Below are 22105 nucleotides of genomic sequence, written 5' to 3'. Positions count from 1 at the left end.
CTGTCAACTGGTTTTCTATTCACATGTACTTTGTCACAAAAACAAACACTAATGCATTATTTGTTTCCAATCAGTACCTTGACTGATTGGCTTTCTGTATAAATTACAGTGAAATCCTGAGTTTTTAGATTGTGAGAGAATGGGGAAAACAATGATTCAAGGCACACCAAACAGGACTAAATAAGTGCCACAATTTCACAGTTCAGGTTTTAAGTCAATCGCAACAGCTTTAGTGTGACCATTTTTATTTACACGATTTCCCCCAAATGTTACATTCAGTACAAATGTAATTCGTAGGAGAGGGACAACTTATTGGGACAGTTTGCCAGACCCACATTATGCTGATTCCAGGAAAATGTATGTAGAACATGCTTTTTTAGTCCAGAAGTGGGCTCAATCTGAGTCTGGGAAACCAGCCTTTGAAATGTCTTTCTAACCAGGTATTTCTCCACTTGGCTTTATACATTACTTGTGCTATCAATGTAGAAATAATTTATTGGACTTCTTCGCAAAGGGGTGAACATACAAAGCTATAATCACTTGACCAAATCAAGGATCACTTGGAATGAAAGCCAGCATACAGTTCACACCATCATCCTCTAAGGATTTGAACCAATCTCTCCATTGGACAGAAAAGTTGATTGGCATATAGCTCCTCCAATGAGCTGGCCTTCGGTGAAAATCAGTTTCTGCTGATTGCAATATCACAATGTTTGAATTAAAAGGGGTATGAAATGAATTAGACATCGTATTAACCCCCAAACCCCTTACTTTCATATAAATAGGTAGCCTATCTGAAATGAAAGACTTAGGTCTTCACTATGTGGAGACCATCATTGTTTTCACTGAAGTACCCAGCAGGCGACAAAGCTTCTGTCTGCTGTAAAATGTAGAAACTGTCTAAACGGAGGGCCGAGTGTCTGCGGGTTTTCGCTCCTCCCTTGTACTTGATTGATGAATTAAATTCACTAATTAGTAAATATCTCCCCTCACCTGGTTGTCTAGGTCTTAATTGAAAGGAAAAACCAAAAACCCGCAGACACTAGGCCCTCCATGGAATGAGTTTGACACCAATGCCTTAAAAGGACCTCCTTACTTCCTCCCTTCCTACTAACGACTGCCCTGACATCATCCTGATTGGATAAGGGTCACGTTTCAGGTTTCCACTCAGTCATATCAGGGTTGTGATTTACTTCAACGAAGGCAGGAGAGAAAGGGACGACAATCAGGCATTGGAACTAGGCCCTTGGCACGTCTCTAGTGATTTCATATGGGTGTACTGTCTATCAGCACCCTCTCCCCTACCCAAAACCTATTGTATTATCTCCCCCAGTCTAAGGCATATGGAGTCAATTGAGTCACAAAAAGCATTTGCAAACATTTTTTACAGCTGGTTGTGAAGCAGAAATGTTTGACGACATTATATACAGTTATAATCCAGATATCTAAAATCCCAAATCGAAATTGTGTTGCTACAGTATAACAACATTGAAACCCAAGTACAACCCCAAAATAAAGAAATGTGAAGATTTAATACATTTTCAACATTTGAAAATAAAATAACTTTTAGTCTTGTCCCTCCATCAGCACCAGCAAAGTGGTGTTTTCACCAGAGAGACAAAACAAAAAATAAAGTCTTATGTCCTAGAGATCATAGTTCAATGACAGCCCTCTGGAATTTTGTCATTGTTTTGTTTCTTTCAAACAAGACAATCATTCTGGAAAAAAGGCAATCCAAGTTGTCGTACTAAGAAAATTAGCAGCATGAGAATAAGCTGTAACATCACTGATTATTATAAAAAGCTAAATCAACACGAAATAGGAACAAACTCAATTTCTTAAAAAAGGACGACTACAAAAAGCAGGACTAAAATAGAGTAATGTTTTGTCTTCCAGTCTTAAATTGCTTTCTTATAAATGTCTTATAACACATACTTACATGTATATATTAAATTAATATATCTCTGCCAGAAAAGGGAACACAATTTACATTTTGGCTATTCTTATAGGTCTTTCTGCATTAGCTAATGAAACTAGCATGGGAGCTAGCATAAGAACTAGCAAGAGAAATAGCAAAGGACCTAGCATAAGAGCTGGCATAGGAAACTAGCATGAGTGCTAGCATAGGAAACTAGCATGAGAGCTAGCAAAGGAAACTAGCATGAGAGCTAGCAAAGGAAACTAGCATAAGAGCTAGCATGAGGAGCGAGCTTGTATAAAAAACTAGCATGAGGTATTGAATGGGAAACTAGCATTGACGCTAGCATGAGGGCTTACATTTAAGCTAGCTGAAGACCTAGCAAGAGAGCTCGCATGGAAGCTAGTCTAAAAAAGGCCTAGCTGTACCCTAGCACTTAGCATGAGTGCTAGCTAGAGTTGGGTTGCAATGTTCGGAACAGTCAGTTGTGTGGACAGGGGTGCTGTGAGTCCTGTGAGACTCAGAAGAGGATAGGTTTCCCGGCTGTCTTGTCCTGGACGTAGCCGGTGAAGCGCTTGAGGAACTTGGGGTACTCCCTCTTGGCCACAGCCCTCAGAACTGAGGCAGGAGCCCAGCCTCCCGGGTTCACTGAGACAGACAGGAAGAGGAAATACATGTTACACAGGATATCACAGAGAACAGTTTCATTCACAACACCTTCATATTTAATTAGGGCTGTCAAACGAAGAACATTTCTGTAGTTAACTACTCGCCACAGCACAAATATCTCCTATAGTCACCCCTGGTGGAGCGGGTGCATACACCGCTAGGTAACCCTTGCTGCTATATGCTAGAGAAATAGCCTCCGCAAGCCAGTGGGAGAGACGCTGCTTAGGGAGTGCCATGCTGGGAGTTGGATTAGTAAAACAGACAAAAATAAATGGTCACACATCCGGATATCCTGGGTCCGTTCAATCTACGCAAGTAAAGCTCGCAACGTACACAGGGCATGTAACCTCTGTTGCTCTTCAGAAGCAAAAGGAGGAGGTGAAAAAGTTACAACTCAAAAACTAAGGACATGTAGGACATAGCCATGACTTTTGGGGCAAAGGCCACATTTGGACGAAACATCCCCTTAGAGTCGCCCCGAGCAAACTGAGTACCGGATAACGCGTGGAGGTCCCCAAAACGTTTAGCCGAGGCCAAAGCCATGAGCAGAGAGGTTTTGTAGGAGAGGATCGTCAGATCTACCGACTCCAGAGGCTCAAAGGGGGCCGCGCACAGTGCCTCCAAAACCAGCACCAAGTCCCATGTAGGTTTAGAGATCGGTTTGAGCTGACTTACACCTTTCAGGAACCGCACAACCAGGGGGTGGGATAACCGCATAACCAGGACTGAGATACATGTACACTTAACGTGGAGAATGCCCGTCCCTGCTTGAAAAGCTCCTGTAGGAACTAAGTCCTTTATCTTGGCACCAGAGCTCAAACGCTTGCCACTTATACGTATACAGCCCTCTTGTGGAGGGCGCCCTTGCAGACTGAATGGTAGCAATAACATTCGGAGGTAAACCTCTAGCCATCAGATTGCCACTCTCAGGGGCCAGGCCCATAGGAACCAAATCTCCAGCCTCACTTGCCAAACCTTCCCGGGCTCCTGGGACAACAGGTCCCTGCACAAAGGAGTTGCCACTGGTCCCCGCCTAAAAGGCGAATGATCTCAGCGAACCAAGGCTGCCTGGGTCAACGGGGAGCCACAAGTGAGTCTAGCTCTAGACCCAGAAAGGGAATGCGCTGAGATGGAGTGAGACAGCTCTTTTTCTGGTTTCTTATGAAGTCTAGAGACTGAATACAGGACAGTAGCATGGATGTGTATAACACCACTTGACCCCTCGACTCCACCGCCACCAGCCAATCAGCTGTAATAGCCAGCGGCTCGTGAGCATTCTGAGTTTGTAGACTGAGGTGCTTGCTGAGGGCACGTAGGTCTAGAATGGGACCCAAAGTCCCATCCCTTTTCGGAACCAGGAAATACCGGCTGTACATTTTACATTTTAGTCATTTAGCAGACGCTCTTATCCAGAGCGACTTACAGTTAAGTGAGTGCATACATTTTCATACTGGCCCCCTGTGGGAATCGAACCCACAACCCTGGCGTTGCAAGCGCCATGCTCTACCAACTGAGCTACACGGGGCCCAGCCGCCCTGTACCAGCCGTCCTGTACCAGCCGTCCTGGATCTTCGACATAGAAACCATTCGGATTGCCTGCTTCTGGAGACGGGAGGATATTTCCTCCCTCAAAACGGGTGCTGAGGCCTCAGGAACAGCCAACGTGGTGACGCTGCAGAAGCGTGGGGGACGCACAACAAATTGTAGCCTGTACCCTGACGTCACTGTTCACATGATCCAGGGAGACACTTCACATGCGTGCCATTGGTCGGAGCAGACAGCGAGCTTCCCGTGAAGTGCCATCTGAAAGGGTGTGACGCCACCTTGTGGACTAGGAGAGATTGGTTATTCTTCCATTTCCACCACTCTTGCAAACAGTGTGTCTGAATGTGGAGAAGGAACACTTTTCATCGAACTCACATGCGGGAGACAATACTTTTGACACCCGTGAACGCTGTGGAACTTGGGGTTGAAATTGTTTTGTTTATGTACCAAGGTTTGCCTAAAGCCTGGCCCACTCTGGGTACAAGGGCTCCGGCGATCAGTGACAACGAGCCTCACTCGGTTTAGGCGGTAAGATGCGTTCCGGAATTTTTTTTAAATAGACCCAGGGGAAAAAAACATAATGGAGGTTACCCTACCGACCAGTCATAGGTACTGGCAACAAAGCGCCTTGTAACCTAGCTGGGCATGGGAAAGACAGCTCTGAAAAAACGGACCCCTTCTGTGGTAACCGATAGGGGTGATTCGTAATCAAATCTAATTCCCAGGAATGAAAAGCGCCAAGCTGGAGAAAGACCGCTCATTTCAGGGTTCATATGAACCACAGAGACGGTATGTGGGATAATAGCATGGTCGTGTCCAACCCTGCTTGTTCCGTCAACTCTGCTACCAACCACCAATCGCCTTCAGGGCCCATAACCTGTATCCCTAGACACCTCATAGGGACTGGTGAGCTACTGGCAGGAATCCACAATAAACACCATTGATAAGCCACCTATGGGGGAGAGGTGCCTCCTTTTGGACAGAGAGCAAATCGCCCTTTTTATTACTCCCACGCTGGGGAGATTGATATACCCCTTGAACCCCGTGAACACCATGGAACGCGGGGTACCAGAGGGTAATTAAACATGGACAAACTTCCAAAACACGTTGTGCTTCTGTGAAACTTTATAGCCTGCATGAAGCCCGGCTGACTTAGTACCCCGTTTGCTGTAATAAAACGTGGGGCCACTGTCATCACAGCTATGTTTTTGTGTAGCGGTGCAGCTGCTCGGGGGCTACATCTTCATTGGAGGAGCACGCAAGCCCCGCTCTCTCTACTCCCTCCAACTCCAGGAATGAAAATAGGAATGGGGTTGTCATAGCGCTGGGGAACGCTAATAAGCTTAATTCACTGGAAGTTATGCATGCTAGCTGACGTTAGCCAGGATGCTCTTTAGTCTAAGCTAGGCTAGCTAGCCTCTGACCGCAGCACGGTCCATTTAGAATAACCAAGCGACTTAACGCTACATATACTAAACAAGAAAGCTACCCAAGCAACTCCACCGCGGGGAGGCAGGAATAGCTAGCTTGCCTCTTGTTGGCTTGCCTAACATTAACCCTGACCCTAAACTTACTATTCCGAAACGCAAGTTACTCAAATCCTAATTGAAGAATACATAGTTACTGGCAATGTACTACATGGCTATTGTAATACTGCTTATTTTGTCCGTTCTAGCATGGCCATCTCTAGTGCCTATTAGAGTGGTTAAGGAGGTGAGCTCACCATTGGCCACATAGGTGATTTTACAGGTAAGGTTGTCTCTGCTGATCTCTCTGTCGCCCTCTGGTGGGCTCACCAGGGTCTGGCATATCATGGCAATGTTGATTTTGGCGCGAACACACCTGTTGGTGGTCTGCAGGGCGACAACGACATGGAGGAAGATCAATTACAAGCATAGGAGATTCTTACCTGGTTGAATATTTTAATTAACCTTCATTTTGTTATCAATATTTTGTTATTTGGGTTGTCTCATTGAGATAAAAATATTTATTGCCAGAGAGACCTGGCCAAAGATAGACCTGAATAAGAGTTTAACTAATCAATACAACGTCCCAAAATCTTTGAGCTCATAAGCGGTAGGATAGTTAAAATGACCTGGGCATTGTCGTGGTCCACAGAGAAGTTGCAGACCAGCCAGGTGTCTGGGTCATTCTCGTTGTTAGCCAGGATCTTCCTCATAGCAGACAAGTACAGCACATCTCTCTGGGATGCTGGCCACACCCTCTGCAACAGACAGTTCACATGTATGCTTTACTGCACATCACAAGTCTTCATGTTTTGGCTTTGTCTCCTTCCTTTAAAAACCCCAATCTCTTCTCAGAGCCCAAAGATTGTGTGTGTGTGTTCCCTCTTACCTTGTGTGTCTGGTAGACGATTACAGCGTTGTCTGATAACATCTCCACAACGTTGAAGTTCTCAATGGTAGCTGAATAAATGAAAAGAGAGAAGGACAGAGAAACAGAGTAGAACATGTCCACTAAATGACTCAATTCAAAAACATTACTACAGAAATAAGGAACATTGCAAAAATACTGCTCCACTGTATGTATTATATTGTTCAGATGAAACTTACTCTCCCAGTCGTTGCGTACGTTCGTGTCCCAGAAGTAGTGACACAACTCATGTCCCGTGACTCCCTTCACAGAATGGGTGGCCTTCAGGGGGTCCAGGACAATGCCATTCTCCTCCACCTCCCTCCTGTACACCTACACACAACAGAGAGGGGTACCGTGGTTAATACTTTACTTTAACTATGTGATTGAAGACAGAATGGCTTAGTTGAAGTGCTGGCAACACAAAGGTTTTCTTTCTTTCACATAAGGCACATTCATAAATCAAATCATCATCCCTCGCTCTCTCTCTTCATTCCTCCCTCTCTCCTACCTTCATCTCTCCCTCCTCCACCACCAGCTGCCAGTTGGCGTCTCCGCCCATATCCTGCAGCGAGTAGGTCATGTGATTCTGCACCATTTCCTCCACCTATCAAAAACAACCAGGAAGAGGAACAGGAGGGACAGATGGGGTTAAATGTCAGATTGAAATAATAGCTCACTGACAAACACAAATGTGTTAAAGGAAAGACAAACCACCAATTGTACTGTGGTGATGTAGCAGCTATGACAGGCAAACTGCAAAGGCCAGTCAATCTCTGTACTAACAGACAAAGACAAAAGCATGCTAGCTAAATATAGTGTAGTGACTCAGGGTGGCAACCAATAATATCATGCTAGACAGATGCCTGTTGGGGGGGAGTGCAGTAAGTCAGCCAGTGGTGGAGGGGTTGCTATTGCTCTGCCAAGGAGCGCAGTGAGGGGCAGTGACTATCAGAGGACAGTGACTATCAGAGGACAGTGACTATCAGAGGACAGTGACTATCAGAGGACAGTGACTATCAGAGGGCAGTGACTATCAGAGGGCAGTGACTATCAGAGGGCAGTGACTATCAGAGGGCAGTGACTATCAGAGGGCAGTGACTATCAGAGGGCAGTGACTATGGGGCTACAGGGATGATGAAGGAACACAAGAGAACATAAACCATAAAAAGAGAGAGTGAGGTAAGGGGAAGAGAGAGTAAAAGTAACGTGTTCAGGACTAAGTGAGGTGAATTACCTTGTCAGCGAATCTGTGTGATCCTATGGTGGAGTAGACATCTCCTGGGGGAACTGGACTGGACCTCTGTATCCTCGATTTCTCGGTGTGAGACTACACACACACACACGGCCAGGATAAAACACTCAAGGTAATACGAAGACTTATCATTATTATTATAGAATTTGATTTATTCTCTATCAATAGAGGCTGAGGCTGTTTGCCCTTGCACATGTACCTGTTCCTCCATCTTGTCTTGTCTGTCAAGAGCTGCTTCAACGGCATCGAAAAACTCATCCTCATTGATCAGGCTGTTAGGCCCCTCCTGGAGGAAGAAGAGAGGGAGGAGGAAAAGAAGGAGGAGACAAGGGAAGAGTAACATGGCGTTCATTACCTACTGAGAATGGGAATGACAGATGTATTTTCACCTGGCTCAAAACAATCTTAGAACTGACCCAATCTTCTCACCTCGTAATCAGGGCCTCCGAAGTGAGACTTCTTCTTGAGCTCAGAGAGAGCAGAATGGTAGCCCTCCTCTATCCTCCTCCTCTTCTCCGTCTCCTTGTCTAGTCTCTTCTGCCAGCTGTCCTCTCTCTTCACCATCAGGTCGATGCAGTGGGACAGGGTGGACAGGATCCCAGCTGTGGTGGCCTTAAACGTGATAGCCTCGCCCTTAAAGTCTATCCCATTGATGCCTTTAGGGCTCAGCGATCGGAACACTGCACAGAGGAGAGTAATGTGTGTGTAAAAATTGATGTTTTAACATAGCTCTGTGTTTTGAAACATTTATTTCAGACACAAATCGTATTTCATGTTTACTACGTACACACACACACGGACTACAAATTGTTTTAATTTTAGTTAGTTTAAAAAAACACTTGAATAGCCTCAAAGGGTTGAACTCTATAGAAGTGATTCTTCTGTACTCACGCTTCTCTTTGCTGCCGTTGTTGTTGTGGATGAACTCTCCGTCTGACCGAGTGTTGGGGAAATCCTCCTCATCATCCTCCACAACTAGAGAGAAAAAGAGGGAACGAGAGAGAGAAAGAGAGAGATCAGCAATCGTCATACAGTAGTACACTAGTCCCTACAAAGCCCCTGCAAAGAGCCACCAATAAAGCCAGAGTAGTGCAAAGAGTCTCCTACGCAACCACCCAGCACGGCACGCTAACAGAACTCTACTGTACTGTCTTCAGAACCACAACAATGGCCTGGACTCTTCTTCAGGAGTAAGGGGTGGAGGGTGGAGGGAGGGGGGGGAAAGGGAGGGAGAGACATGAGAGGAGGGAAAGAGGGAAGGATTTGATAGGTAACAAAGGAACGCTTTGATTGTTTGTGGTCATCCAGAACCGTCGTTCAGCACGGTGACAAAGCACAAACTCTACCATGAGCAAATGTTCAGGCAGCAGAGAGAGAGTGGGAGAGGTTGAGAGTGGGGGGGTGGAGGGAGAGAAAGAGAGAGTGAGGAAGGGAGAGAGAGAGAGAAGGAAAAAAGAAAAACTAAGAGGGAGAGTGAAATGACTGCATCTCAATGAGGGGGCTGACGGAACACATTCCGTTGAAGATTCTGCAAATGTTTCCCCAAAGCTCTAAATATTTTCATGATCCACACACATGCATAGCATTTCTGCTGGCAACACCAAATATTTTTTGGAGGCATTTGTGGTACTTTGTCATTGTTTTTTCAGGTAGCTGTTGTGTTTTCTGTTCATTTGCAAGTTAAACATTAAGTAGGAAGGAACCCATTGGTTTTGCTGTCACAGAGTGCATGTGGAAGTATCTTCCCCCACGGTTAGACAAAGGATCGTAGACCTGTGGCTGTCAGGCACTTAAGATTTTATTGTCTGACATAAGCATCTGATTGATTGACTGATTGATCCATTGATGAATTCATCGTCTTACTTTTGTCTCTCTGCAGCTCGTCCTTGGAGACAGCGTCGGAGCAGCCGTCAAAGTATTTCTGCAGCGTGTCCACCTGTCTGCACAGGATGTCTCTGAATGTCTCCATCTCCGCCAGCTTCTCTCTCAGGCTGTGACCCTTCGGACCCAAACAGAGGAACGTATGGTCAGCAAACATTCTGTGTGTGTGTGTGTGTGTGTGTGTATGTGTGTGTGTATGTTAGGTCAAGTCTCACCTTGAAGGAGGATGTGGATGTGGCGGAGTAGCCGCTCGTAGCAGACGTGAGAGACAGCATGGAGCCATGTCTCCTCAGACTGGACTCTGACCCATACCCAGACTCAGCCTAGACACAGGGAGGGAGAGAGACATGAACAGATCAGTATATATTGAAAACAGATGACATCATAATCAACTTAACACATCAGAACAATATTAAGTGTCTTAAGCATCAATCAGCCGCAGCAAGGGGGGTGACATACAATCACCATATATCATGTCACTATATCTACCGTCACATGTAACACATCTAAACTCACCGTCACACAGTCAGACAGGCCCATGGTATATTCAGTCAAAGACTCAGCTAGTAAACTTACTGATCCACAAGCACCTTCACCGCTACTTGTCACACTAGGACAGAGTATGAGGTGAATGTTAAATACTCTCCATCCCTATTTATTTTCTCCATGTATCCCATCCCTCCCTCTATCCTTCCCTCCCAATCACTTCATGTGTTTCTGACAAGTCATGAATCAATTACATTGTCCCATACTCTTCTTTGTACATGTCATTCACGTCTTTTCATATGTTCACAGTTCTGGTAAACAAGGCTTAGCTAATACATCTAGTATGAGAGGGTGTTGTACCACCGCTATATTTGACTTAAAAACAACGTCTAGGTTAAATGAGAATCACATCCTCTCTCACCATTACACAACCACTCCTGTGTGTGTGCAACAACATCATCACCCTGACCACACAGAGAGTTCTCTATGACCTCGATACAGCAACAGTGTGACCGTGGCAACAGAATGCGGTATCAGGTGACTTCCTCTAACTGAGGATGGAAGCCCTCTGGCCTCTACAGCTCTCTTGACTTTTTACATAACCCTGATACACTTAAAATAGAGGAGTGAGCGAGAGAGCAAGGTGGGAAAAGAGGGAAGCTCTGTCTGGAGAGGACATAGTGATTCACCCTGTGTGAAATAGCACTCAGAAAATAGTACAGACACTGTGTGGGGCCTACCAGAGGGTTAAGGGTTCAAGTGGAACAGAGCATGTAGCGTGTAGCCTAGTTAAGTATTTTCAACGAAGATGAAAACATGTGCTTCCATTCATCACCACCAGATGGCAGATTGTTCCCATGGCTGCTGCCTGGCCCTGCATCAGCCACCCAGAGGGTCCTATCGGTCAACGACTGGGAGTAACCATTTTCCTGCCTCCACCAGGGCTTTCATCACTACTGTCGCCCTCTCAGCTGTACCCATTTCTACAATGACTGTACAATACAGCCGCTATCTGACAAATCACAGAGCTGCTATTGAATATAATGCAGTTTCTTATCTGGTTGGTTGATAAAAGACAATCAACCCACAGGATCAAAGAAGCGGTGTGTTTGATATCAGTCTACACAAACACATTCAACAGAAAGATGGGGAAGGGAGAGACCGAGAGAGGGAGAGATGGAGGAGGGAGAGGCGGAGAGGCGGAGAGAGAGGGAGAGATGGAGGAGGGAGAGGTGGAGAGAGGGAGAGATGGAGGAGGGAGAGGGAGAGATGGAGGAGGGAGAGGCGGAGAGAGGGAGAGATGGAGGAGGGAGAGTTGGAGAGAGGGAGAAGAGGAGAGAGAGGGAGAAGAGGAGAGAGAGGGAGAAGAGGAGGAGGGAGAGGCGGAGAGAGAGGGAGAGGCGGAGAGAGAGGGAGAGGCGGAGAGAGAGGGAGAGGCGGAGAGAGAGGGAGAGATGGAGGAGGGAGAGGCGGAGAGAGAGGGAGAGGCGGAGAGAGAGTGAGAGGCGGAGAGAGAGGGAGAGGCGGAGAGAGAGGGAGAAGAGGAGAGAGAGGGAGAAGAGGAGAGAGAGGGAGAGATGGAGGAGGGAGAGGCGGAGAGAGAGGGAGAAGAGGAGAGAGAGGGAGAAGAGGAGAGAGAGGGAGAAGAGGAGAGAGAGGGAGAAGAGGAGAGAGAGGAAAGAGAGGGAGAAAGAATAAATGTGCAATGCCCCGAGTCTGGATGGAACTTATACACACACAGCTACAGTATTAAAACGTGTGTGTGTGTCAATGTGTGTGTGTGGTCTTGCAGTGTGTGTGTGTGATGTGGTCTGGTTATTTGAAACCAGCTGTCTCTCTAGGTGTACTAACAGATAATAATATTTTACAGTACAGACGTGGAACTTGAGAACCAAAAGTAAAAACAAAAATCTGGTATGCTTTCCATACAAATCTCTCTCACACACACACACACACCATTTTTACTCATGTAGGATAGAGCAATACAAAATATGATTTACTATATCAACAAAGAAAACATTTCAGCCCTCCCCAGATTGTTTTTCTCTAGGGAGAGTTGACACTTTGCTGTGAGTCTGAAGAGTGATCAGAGGGAGAGAGAGAGAGAATGAGGGGGGGAGAGCGAGGGGGACAGAAGGGCCTCATCACAGGCCAAGAGTTTCTGACTGGTGACTCACTGTGGGGAGAAGGGGTAGTGTGTGTGTGTGTGTGTGTGTGTGTGTGTGACTCATTCCTTCCTGCTCTGGCTGAGTCAGAGGGTCACCCTGGGGCTGGGAGGAACAAGGGAAAGGGGGAGGAGAGGAAAGAGGGAGAGAGTGACACAGAGGGGTTTCCCAAAACCCACAGCCAGGAATGACTAACATGTGTCAGGAGGGAAGTTGAGAGCAAGGGGTAGAGGAAAGGAGGGCGGGAGAGGAGAAAGCCTTCCGCATGCTTCAGTTCAGCTGACGCCTATCCTAGGCAAACCCAACGAGTGTGCTCGCATATAGTACCGTTTGTCCATCTTGAGACGTCGTAGCCAGCCTCAAAATAGTCTGAATTAATCTAAGATAACTCAAGTAATCTGTCATACATGTTTGCACAATTTTACATTAAGATGTTTGGTGCAGTATTTCTCAAGTGAAAAAATTTGCATGAAAACAATTAGTCTCATTGAATGACAAACATTTCATTGAAGAATCCCTACTGTTGACCAATCACCGACGAAAGGGCATCGACTTCGGTATGTCTCGAGAATTTCCTGTGTGCACGAACAGCCGAAAAAACCCTTGCCGAAGACCAAAACGAACAAAAACGTCACAAAATGTCATCATAATATATGCATGAACGGTTCCAAAGTGTTTTGGATGGGAAGCATCGGGACGCCTTAAAGGGATACTTCAGGATTTTGAGAATGAGGCCCTTTATTTTCTTCCCCAGAGTCAGATGAACTCATGGATACCATTTTTATGTCTCTGCGTGCAGTTTGAAGGAAGCTGCTAATTTGTGTTTGCGCGCTAGCAGATACCCATAGACTTCCAGTCATTGTAAGGGCATTGGCTTGCGAAACTACCTCCAACTTTCTTCATACTGGACTCATTGCCAAAATCCCGAAGTATCCCTTTAAGGGTGTGGTGGCTAGTAGACAAATTCAGCATTATGTTCTAAAGCGTTAGTGTCTGACTCATTAGCCTCAGACACCACATACAAACACAATGTTCACTATTTAAATATGTTAATTACATGCTCATAGGACAAGGTCTACTATTTGTTCTGCTGTGTGCTGTGCTCTGGGCTCTCACAAACACACCCTTTCCTTCACACTATCTGCAACCTCACAACTAGGCAATATACCGTATACCGGGGTATTTGGAAAAAGACGGGATGGTTTTTCAATAAATGTGAATATTTGTAGCTACTTTTTAAGTTAAAACCTGCAGTCAACTTGTGCAATACATTAGGAGACAAAGCATTCCGCATTCTTCATTTCACCTGTCGCATTATTTTACATTATGAAGCTTACCGTAGTTCCCCAGAACAGTTGAGCCAGTCACGTGTTTGTTTGTAAATAGCACAACGGGAGACTGCGGGAGCTGGTGAGTCCATAGCGTTCTATATCTATCGGCGAGTCTCTGTTGAGCGGCGCACATGAGGTGATGAAGTTACACTTGTATGCAATTCACTACAAAATGTTTGCCATCAGATATCTTATAAGCCAAAAGAGCTCTGGATGAGTTGTCTGTACAGGGGCCATTTTTCCCCTGTGCTTCTTACTAGCGTATTTTTTCCTCCTCTGTTCTTCTCCCCTCTGCTCTGTGTACACATGCTGCTCTTCCTTCAGAAACGCATGCATCACAACTTTGTTCACTTCAAATCAAATTTTATTTGCCACATGCGCCGAATGCAACAGGTGTAGACATTACAGTGAAATGCTTACTTACGAGCCCTTAACCAACGCAGTTTTTGAAATAAAAAAATAAAAAAGCAAATAATTAAAGAGCAGCAGTAAAATAAAATAACAGTAGGGAGGTTATATACAGGGGGTACCGGTACAGAGTCAATTTGCGGGGGCACCGGTTAGTGGAGGTAATATGTACATGTGGGTAGAGTTAAAGTGACTATGCATAAATAATAAACAGAGTAGCAGCAGCGTAAAAGAGGGGGTTGCGGTTGGGTGGGGGGGTGGGGGGGCAATGCAAATAGTCCGGGTAGCCATGATTAGCTGTTCAGGAGTATTATGGCTTGGGGGGTAGAAGCTGTTAATTTCTCTCGTTCACTTTCTGCTTGTAAATGTCGACACTCACCGAAAATGACATTTGGTAGCTACTAGCTATTCTTGTATAACTTTATGAGCTGGATTTGCCTGCCTTTGCAATTAGTTTGTTTGTTTTCACTCGTTAGCATTTAGCTAACAGTGTATGTGATTTCACTATTAGTTCGTGCTAATTTTGTTAGCATTCTGGTAATCGAGGCCCAATGGGCTTTTCTAGCTTTTTTAGCACCCACTTGTGTGCTATACCGGTAATACCGTAAATCCCAGGATAAGAGAAGGACGGTATGACAATATGAAAATCCAACAACCCATTACCATTGCATAAGCAAATCCCTCCCTAGAAGATTGCCTCAATGTCAGAGTGATGAATCCCTTCTCTGTCTATTACTGTCCTTCCACTCCTACACTCCTCCTCCACATCTTGCCTCTCTCCCACCCCTCCTCTCTATCCTACAACCTACGCTAATCCATCCACAACTCCCTCTCTTCCTCCTTTCTCTTGCCCTCCTCCCTCGCTCTCCCCCGCTCCCCCCTCTCTTTGATGAGTAACAGGACCTAATTCCAGAAGGATCAGAGCGTCTGTGGAAAATAGTATAAACTGGATCAGTGATGCAGAGCCCTGTACAACCCATTACTGTGTGTCCATGTGTGCCAGTGAGAACCCCTCCTTGAGAACTTTGTCCTTAATACTGGAATGTAAACAATAGGTGCCACTCACTCCCCCTTATCTGACCTGCTTTCAAATGGTGAGAACAGAACATGACAAGTCTGATCGTACGCACACACACACACACACTAGATTAAGGGCACTCTGCTATATGGTAGTGGAACACACAGTAGCTGGTTTAGTATAGGTAGACTTGCCATTAAACACACTGCTGCTGGAGAGACTAGTGATGTCCTCTGGATGACTCCACTGTCTATCCTCCCCTCTCTTAGACTCTGATAGAAACACACACACACAGGTAACACACACCCTCAAACTCACAAATACAACTGTAACAGGGAGTGAGTGCTAGGTTGATACGAAATGACTGAAACAACTCTCAACCATCTACACTGAACAAAAATATAAACGCAACATGTAAAGTGTGTTGGTCTCATGTTTCATGAGCTGAAATAAAAGACTGAAAATAAAAGACCCCAGAAATCTTCCAGACGCACAAAAAGCGTATTTTGCTCAAATTTGGGGCACAAGTTCGTTTACATCCCTGTTAGTGAGCATTTCTCAGTTGCCAAGATAATCCATCCACCTGACAGGTGTGGCATATCAAGAAGCTGATCAAACAGCATGATCATTACACAGGTGCACCTTGAGCTGGGGGCAATTAAAGGCCACTCTAAAATGTACAGTTTTGTCACAACACAATGCAACAGATGTCTCAAGTTTTGGAGCATGCAATTGGAGCATGCAATTGGCATGCTGAATGCAGGAATGTCCACCAGAGCTGTTGCCAGAAAATTGAATGTTAATTTCTCTACCATAAGCCAGAATTTGCCAGTACTTCCAACCGGCCTCACAACCGCAGACCACGTGTATGGCGTCGTGTGGGCGAGCGGTTTGCTGATGTCAACATTGTGAACAGAGTGCCCCATGGTGGCAGTGGGGTTATGGTATTGGCAGGCATAAGCTACGGACAACGAACACAATTGCATTTTATCGTTGGTAATTTGAATGCACAGAGATACCGTGACGAGATCCTGAGGCCCATTGTCGTGCGATTCATCCGCCGCCATCACCTCATGTTTCAGCATGATAATGCACGGCCCCATGTTGCAAGGATCTGTACACAACTCCTGGAAGCTGAAAATCTCCCACTTTTCAATGGTCTGCATACCCCCCCCCCCCCCAATTGAGAATGTATGGGATGCTCTGGATTGTCGTGTACGACAGCGTGTTCCAGTTCCCGCCAATATCCAGCAACTTCGCACAGCCATTGAAGAGGAGTGGGACAACATTCCACAGGCCATAATCAACAGCCAAATCAACTCTATGCGAAGGAGACGTGTCACGCTGCATGAGGCAAATGGTGGTCACACCAGATACTGACCATTTTTTAAATCCACGCCCCTACTTTTTTTTTTTTTTTTAAAGGTATCTGTGACCAACAGATGCATATCTGTATTCCCAGTCATCTGAAATTCATAGATTAGGGCCTAATGAATTTCTTTCAATTGACTGATTTCCTTATATGAACTTCAACTCAAAATCTTTGAAATTGTTGCGGTTATATTTTTGTTCAGTATATGTACCACATCCCTGTGCAACCATGACATGACCACAATCTGTGACCTACATGATAAGGACTTATCTTATTTTCATTTGATCTATTCACTCACTGGCATTCATAAATAGACATAAGATGTGACGATAGGCAACATGCAGCATAGGTAAAAATCACAAAATACACACAGAAAGACATATTGAACACTCCAGTGTGTGTATTATTATAAGTCTTACCCTGTGTAGTTCGATGGAGTTGATCCATTGGTGTCTGTGTTCTGGGTCTATGGCCCTCAGGTACCACACACTGTCGTTAACACTGATGTCCAGCCTGCACTCATCAAACTCATGGGGCTGAGTGAGTGAGTGAGTGAGAGAGAGAGAGAGATGAAGGGAGGGAGGAAAGAGAAAGGGAGAAAAACTGTCAATATACATCAACAAAACACTTCACATTGCATAGGCCATAGTATTGGTTATAACATAAGACAGCAAGAATACTTATTTACGATTCACATGGGACTGTGAAGCTGTACGCTTTTGTAGCCTATATAGCAGGCCATTGAAAGAAATAAAGAGGGAGAGAAGGTAGAGAGAGAAATCAGAGTCCAAAATCAGAACAACCTCCATTTTATGAGGCAGGCGAGAGACACACAGACAAATGTTTTTTTTTGAAGTGGCCGATCAGCAGGACTGAACAGACCCCTAATGTCTCTCCAGTGGCCTCACTCTCCCTATTGCTCGTCTCTGAGAAACTGCTGTGCTGGCACCGCCTCTCTCTCTGTGTGTGTGTGGTGTGTGTTTGGCGTTTATGAGCCGTTTCAGGCCCTCTGAAGGACGCCTCTGCAGTGAGAGTTTAGGACCCGAACGCTAAATCACAAACCAGGGTTAATCACAGCCAGAGGACGGTGTGTGTGTGTGTGGGTGGGGGTTGGTCAAGGGCAGTTTAGGACATCGAGCGATAGAGAGTAAGGTAAAATGTCCACATCCCCAAGCTACAACATAAGATAGCTCCTTCATTCATCATACAGTGAGGGGAAAAAAGTATTTGATCCCCTGCTGATTTTGTACGTTTGCCCACTGACAAAGAAATGATCAGTCTATAATTTTAATGGTAGGTTTATTTGAACAGTGAGAGACAGAATAACAACAAAAAAATCCAGAAAAACGCATGTCAACATTTTTATAAATTGATTTGCATTTTAATGAGGGAAATAAGTATTTGACCCCTCTGCAAAACATGACTTAGTACTTGGTGGCAAAACCCTTGTTGGCAATCACAGAGGTCAGATGTTTCTTGTAGTTGGCCACCAGGTTTGCACACATCTCTTTGCAGATCTTCTCCAAGTCATTAAGGTTTCGAGGCTGATGTTTGTCAACTCGAACCTTCAGCTCCCTCCACAGATTTTCTATGGGATTAAGGTCTGGAGGAGGCCACTCTAGGACCTTAATGTGCTTCTTCTTGAGCCACTTCTTTGTTGCCTTGGCCATGTGTTTTGGGTCATTGTCATGCTGGAATACCCATCCACAACCCATTTTCAATGCCCTGGCTGAGGGAAGGAGGTTCTCACCCAAGATTTGACGGTACATGGCCCGTCCATCGTCCATTTGATGCGGTGAAGTTGTCCTGTCCCCTTAGCAGAAAAACACCCCCAAAGCATGTTTCCACCTCCATGTTTGACGGTGGGGATGGTGTTCTTGGGGTCATAGGCTCCTCCTCCAAACACAGCGAGTTGAGTTGATGCCAAAGAGCTCCATTTTGGTCTCATCTGACCACAACACTTTCACCCAGTTCTCCTCTGAATCATTCAGATGTTCATTGGCAAACTTCAGACGGCCCTGTATATGTGCTTTCTTGAGCAGGGGGACCTTGCGGGCGCTGCAGGATTTCAGTCCTTCACGGCGTAGTGTGTTACCAATTGTTTTCTTGGTGACTATGGTCCCAGCTGCCTTGAGATCATTGACAAGATCCTCCCGTGTAGTTCTGGGCTGATTCCTCACCGTTCTCATGATCATTGCAACTCCACGAGGTGAGATCTTGCATGGAGCCCCAGGCCGAGGGAGATTGACAGTTCTTTTGTGTTTCTTCCTTTTGCGAATAATCGCACCAACTGTTATCACCTTCTCACCAAGCTGCTTGGCGATAGTCTTGTAGCCCATTCCAGCCTTGTGTAGGTCTACAACCTTGTCCCTGACATCCTTGGAGAGCTCTTTGGTCTTGGCCATGGTGGAGAGTTTGGAATCTGATTGATTGATTGCTTCTGTGGACAGGTGTCTTTTATACAGGTAACAAACTGAGATTAGGAGCACTCCCTTTAAGAGTGTGCTCCTAATCTCAGCTCGTTACCTGTATAAAAGACACCTGGGAGCCAGAAATCTCTCTGATTGAGAGGGGGTCAAATACTTATTTCCCTCATTAAAATGCAAATCAATTTATAACATCCGTTTTTCTGGATTTTTTTGTTGTTATTCTGTCTCTCACTGTTCAAATAAACCTACCATTAAAATTATAGACTGATAATTTCTTTGTCAGTGGGCAAACGTACAAAATCAGCAGAGGATCAAATACTTTTTCCCCCTCACTGTAAGACCTGTCCAAATTCTGAACGTCAAACATTAGGCTAATTAAAAGTGGTTTTATAATGCTGTTCTGTAATTCATGCATTAGCAGAACTCTGAATGCCTCAATCCCACATAAATTATAAAGACTGACATTAGGCTCAGACCGTGTTGGAGAGCTATGAAAACATCCAACAAACTTTAATTTGTGGGTGAACTAATGTTAGCCCCTCCAGACTAGTACCTCGTAAGATGGTCAATTTATTTTATAACACTGGCAGATTGAGTCTGAAATGTAATGAGAGAAAGTGTGTGCATCACAGCAGAATGAGACTACTTTAGGGAGTTGGCAGAGTCGTTCTAGCCCATCCAGCCAGCACCAGCTCTGTAGAATGGGGCTCAGTGGAGGAGGAGTAATTTAGCTGTGCTGAAACCTGGACGGGAGAGAGGACAAGACCAGATGCTCAGTTTTGGTGAAAAATAATGTAATAGTAAATGGCATACAAACACACTTTCAATGTGGCTGTCCATGACTAAAGCTAATTTCTGCAGAACGTCAATCTCCAGTCTTCTTTGTGCGGGTTCGATCCCGGGCTGTTTCGCAGCTGGCCGTGACCGGGAGACCCATGAGACGGCGCACAATTGGCCCAGCGTCATTTGGATTAGGGGAGGGTCTAGCCATCCGGGGATGTCCTTGTCCCATCGCGCTCTAGCGACTCCTGTGGCGGGCCGGGCGCACACGGTCGCCAGTTGGACGGTGTTTCCTCCGACACATTGGTGCGGCTGGCTTCCGGGTTAAGCGAGCAGTGTGTCAAGAAGCAGTGCGGCTTGGCAGGGTCGTGTTTCGGACGACACATGGCTCTCGACCTTCGCCTCTCCCGAGTCTGTACAGGAGTTGCAGCGATGGGACATGACTGTAACTACCAATTGGATATCACGAAATTGGGGAGAAAAAGGGGTAAAACGTTTTTTTTAAATGAGACTGATGATTGGCTGAAAGAAATTGATAAGAAGATTGTCGGAGCTGTATTGTTAGACTTTTGTACAGCCTTTGATATTATTGACCATAGTCTGTTATTGGAAAAACGTAAGTGTTATGGCTTTACATCCTCTACCATATTATGGGTTGAGAGCCATCTATCCAATAGAACACAGAGGGTCTTCTTTAATGGAATCTTCTCTAATGTAAAACATGTAAAGTGTGGTATTCTGCAAGGCAGCTGTCTTGGTCCTTTACTGTTCTCTATTTTTCACTAATAATCTACCACTAGCCTTAAAGAATGCCTCTGTGTTTAAGGAGGGGAGAGGAGAGGGGGTCTCTAGGGTAGGGTTGGGCGGTATCCAGATTTTCATATCATCATACCGTCCATCTCTCATCCGGGGATTTATGGTATTACCGGTTTAGTAAACACGGGGGCGCCAAAAGACCCCAAAAAAGCCCACTGGCCATCTATTACCAGAATGCTAACAAAAGTAATAACGAATTTCCATGGAGGCTGCTAGCTAAATATGCTAACGAGTGCAAATGAAAATAAATTAATTGCAAAGACAGGCAATCCAGCTCATAAAGGAAGAAGCGCACTAGCTCTGGAGCAGCATGTGTACATGCTGTGTCTGTGTGGAGTCTGGAGTCGCTAGGGCAATGGGCCTGCCTGCTCTGCTCGGAGAAGATGGGAGAGGAGCGTAAGGAAATCAAAAGATAGCAGTGGTAGCTGTACAGATAACTCATCCAAAGGGCTTTGACTTCTCAAACACGGCAGAAAGCCAACACAATATGATGCCTCATCCCCTTATTAATTCAGCCACTTACTTAGATAACGCGACCCCTAAGTTTAACTTGCTAGTTAATGCAGAATTCTTTGTTTTTCACGCAGGATTTTTTTTTTTAAACACATAAGAAATATCTTGCTGAGTTTTGTAACTCAGCGACCCCTGTCAATACACAGCTGGACTCATCTGCTCCCACCTTCTCCCGTTGTGCCATTTACAAACAAACACATGACTGGCTCAACTGTTCTGGGGAACTATGGTAAGCTTCATAATGTAAAAATGAAGAACGCGATTTGCTTTATCTCCTAACGTATTGCACAAGTTGACTGCAGGTATTTACTTAAAAAGTAGCTACAAACATTAAAATGTATTGAAAAACGTCAAAGAAATTGTTTCAACAGTATTGACAGTATTGAAAAACCATCCTGTGGCTATTTTCAAATACCCTGGTATATGGTATACTGCCCAAGCCTACTCTAGGGTGCTAGGAATGGGAGCCGAGGGGTTACTGAGAGGGCTACTTGGAATGGTCTGCCGAGCGTGGGTAAACTGGGAGGGTATACTGGGAAGCAGGGTTAAAATAAACACCCATTCCTCTGGAGAGGCAAAGAGTGGATCTCTCAGCTGACAGACAGATACACACACACACACACGAGTGAATACTTAGTTACACTCTCCTCCAATGTTTTATCTTTATGTTCTGTCTGAAGCACGTAGGGAGGAGTCCATCACTCCTGTCTTTCCCAAGACAAACTTCCCATTGTGCTTCTGAGCGGGCCCCCCATTTAATTGCCTCCCCGTTTCTATGGTCGGATGTTGGCTAGGCTGGCTACTTTAAAGCAAGGTAAGACATGCCTCATAATATGAAGTAAAACATCCAGGTTTCAAACAAGTATACTTAATACTGCCTCCAAGTGCAAGGTGGTGGGTGACGTGCTGATAGCCTGCCTACCATGTTGCTTATGCACTCGAATGGTGAATGGATGACGTGCTTCAATTAGGAGTTGAGAAATAAAAATAGTAGCAATATAAACCTGGGATCCACTTGTTAATCGTGGCCATCAAAACTGTTTTTAACATGCGATTGCATTTAGAATTGTTGCACAATGACTGAGCTTCGAATAAGAAAACGTTTCACTCCAGCAGCATCCAGATGTTCGAGAGCTGCACTGATAT

General features: G+C 45.3%; 1 protein-coding gene across 2 annotated transcripts in view; it reads right to left on the bottom strand.

The window, feature by feature from the left end:
* Positions 1–201: 201 nt before the first annotated feature.
* Positions 202–22105, bottom strand: part of LOC311100155 (ceramide transfer protein-like) — a 39988-nt gene continuing 18084 nt past the window's right edge. The window contains exons 3-16 of one of the 2 annotated variants that reach the window (XM_084140938.1): positions 16841–16957; positions 15244–15321; positions 9857–9964; positions 9624–9759; positions 8652–8735; positions 8190–8440; positions 7960–8046; positions 7743–7835; positions 7017–7112; positions 6706–6838; positions 6488–6558; positions 6228–6356; positions 5856–5985; positions 202–2566 (exon numbers count right to left, since the gene is read on the bottom strand). In XM_084140938.1, coding sequence (XP_083997064.1) covers positions 2439–2566; positions 5856–5985; positions 6228–6356; positions 6488–6558; positions 6706–6838; positions 7017–7112; positions 7743–7835; positions 7960–8046; positions 8190–8440; positions 8652–8735; positions 9624–9759; positions 9857–9964; positions 15244–15321; positions 16841–16957 — 1641 coding nt within the window. In that variant the 3' untranslated portion in view covers positions 202–2438. The remainder of the gene's footprint in view (positions 2567–5855; positions 5986–6227; positions 6357–6487; positions 6559–6705; positions 6839–7016; positions 7113–7742; positions 7836–7959; positions 8047–8189; positions 8441–8651; positions 8736–9623; positions 9760–9856; positions 9965–15243; positions 15322–16840; positions 16958–22105) is intronic. The other variant, XM_084140939.1, reaches the window with a different exon arrangement.

Source organism: Coregonus lavaretus (assembly GCF_964263955.1).
Source record: "Coregonus lavaretus genome assembly, chromosome: 24".
Lineage (NCBI taxonomy): Eukaryota > Metazoa > Chordata > Actinopteri > Salmoniformes > Salmonidae > Coregonus > Coregonus lavaretus.
The sequence above is the reverse complement of the archived record's forward strand: the minus strand, read 5'-3'. Positions and strand labels throughout refer to the sequence as shown.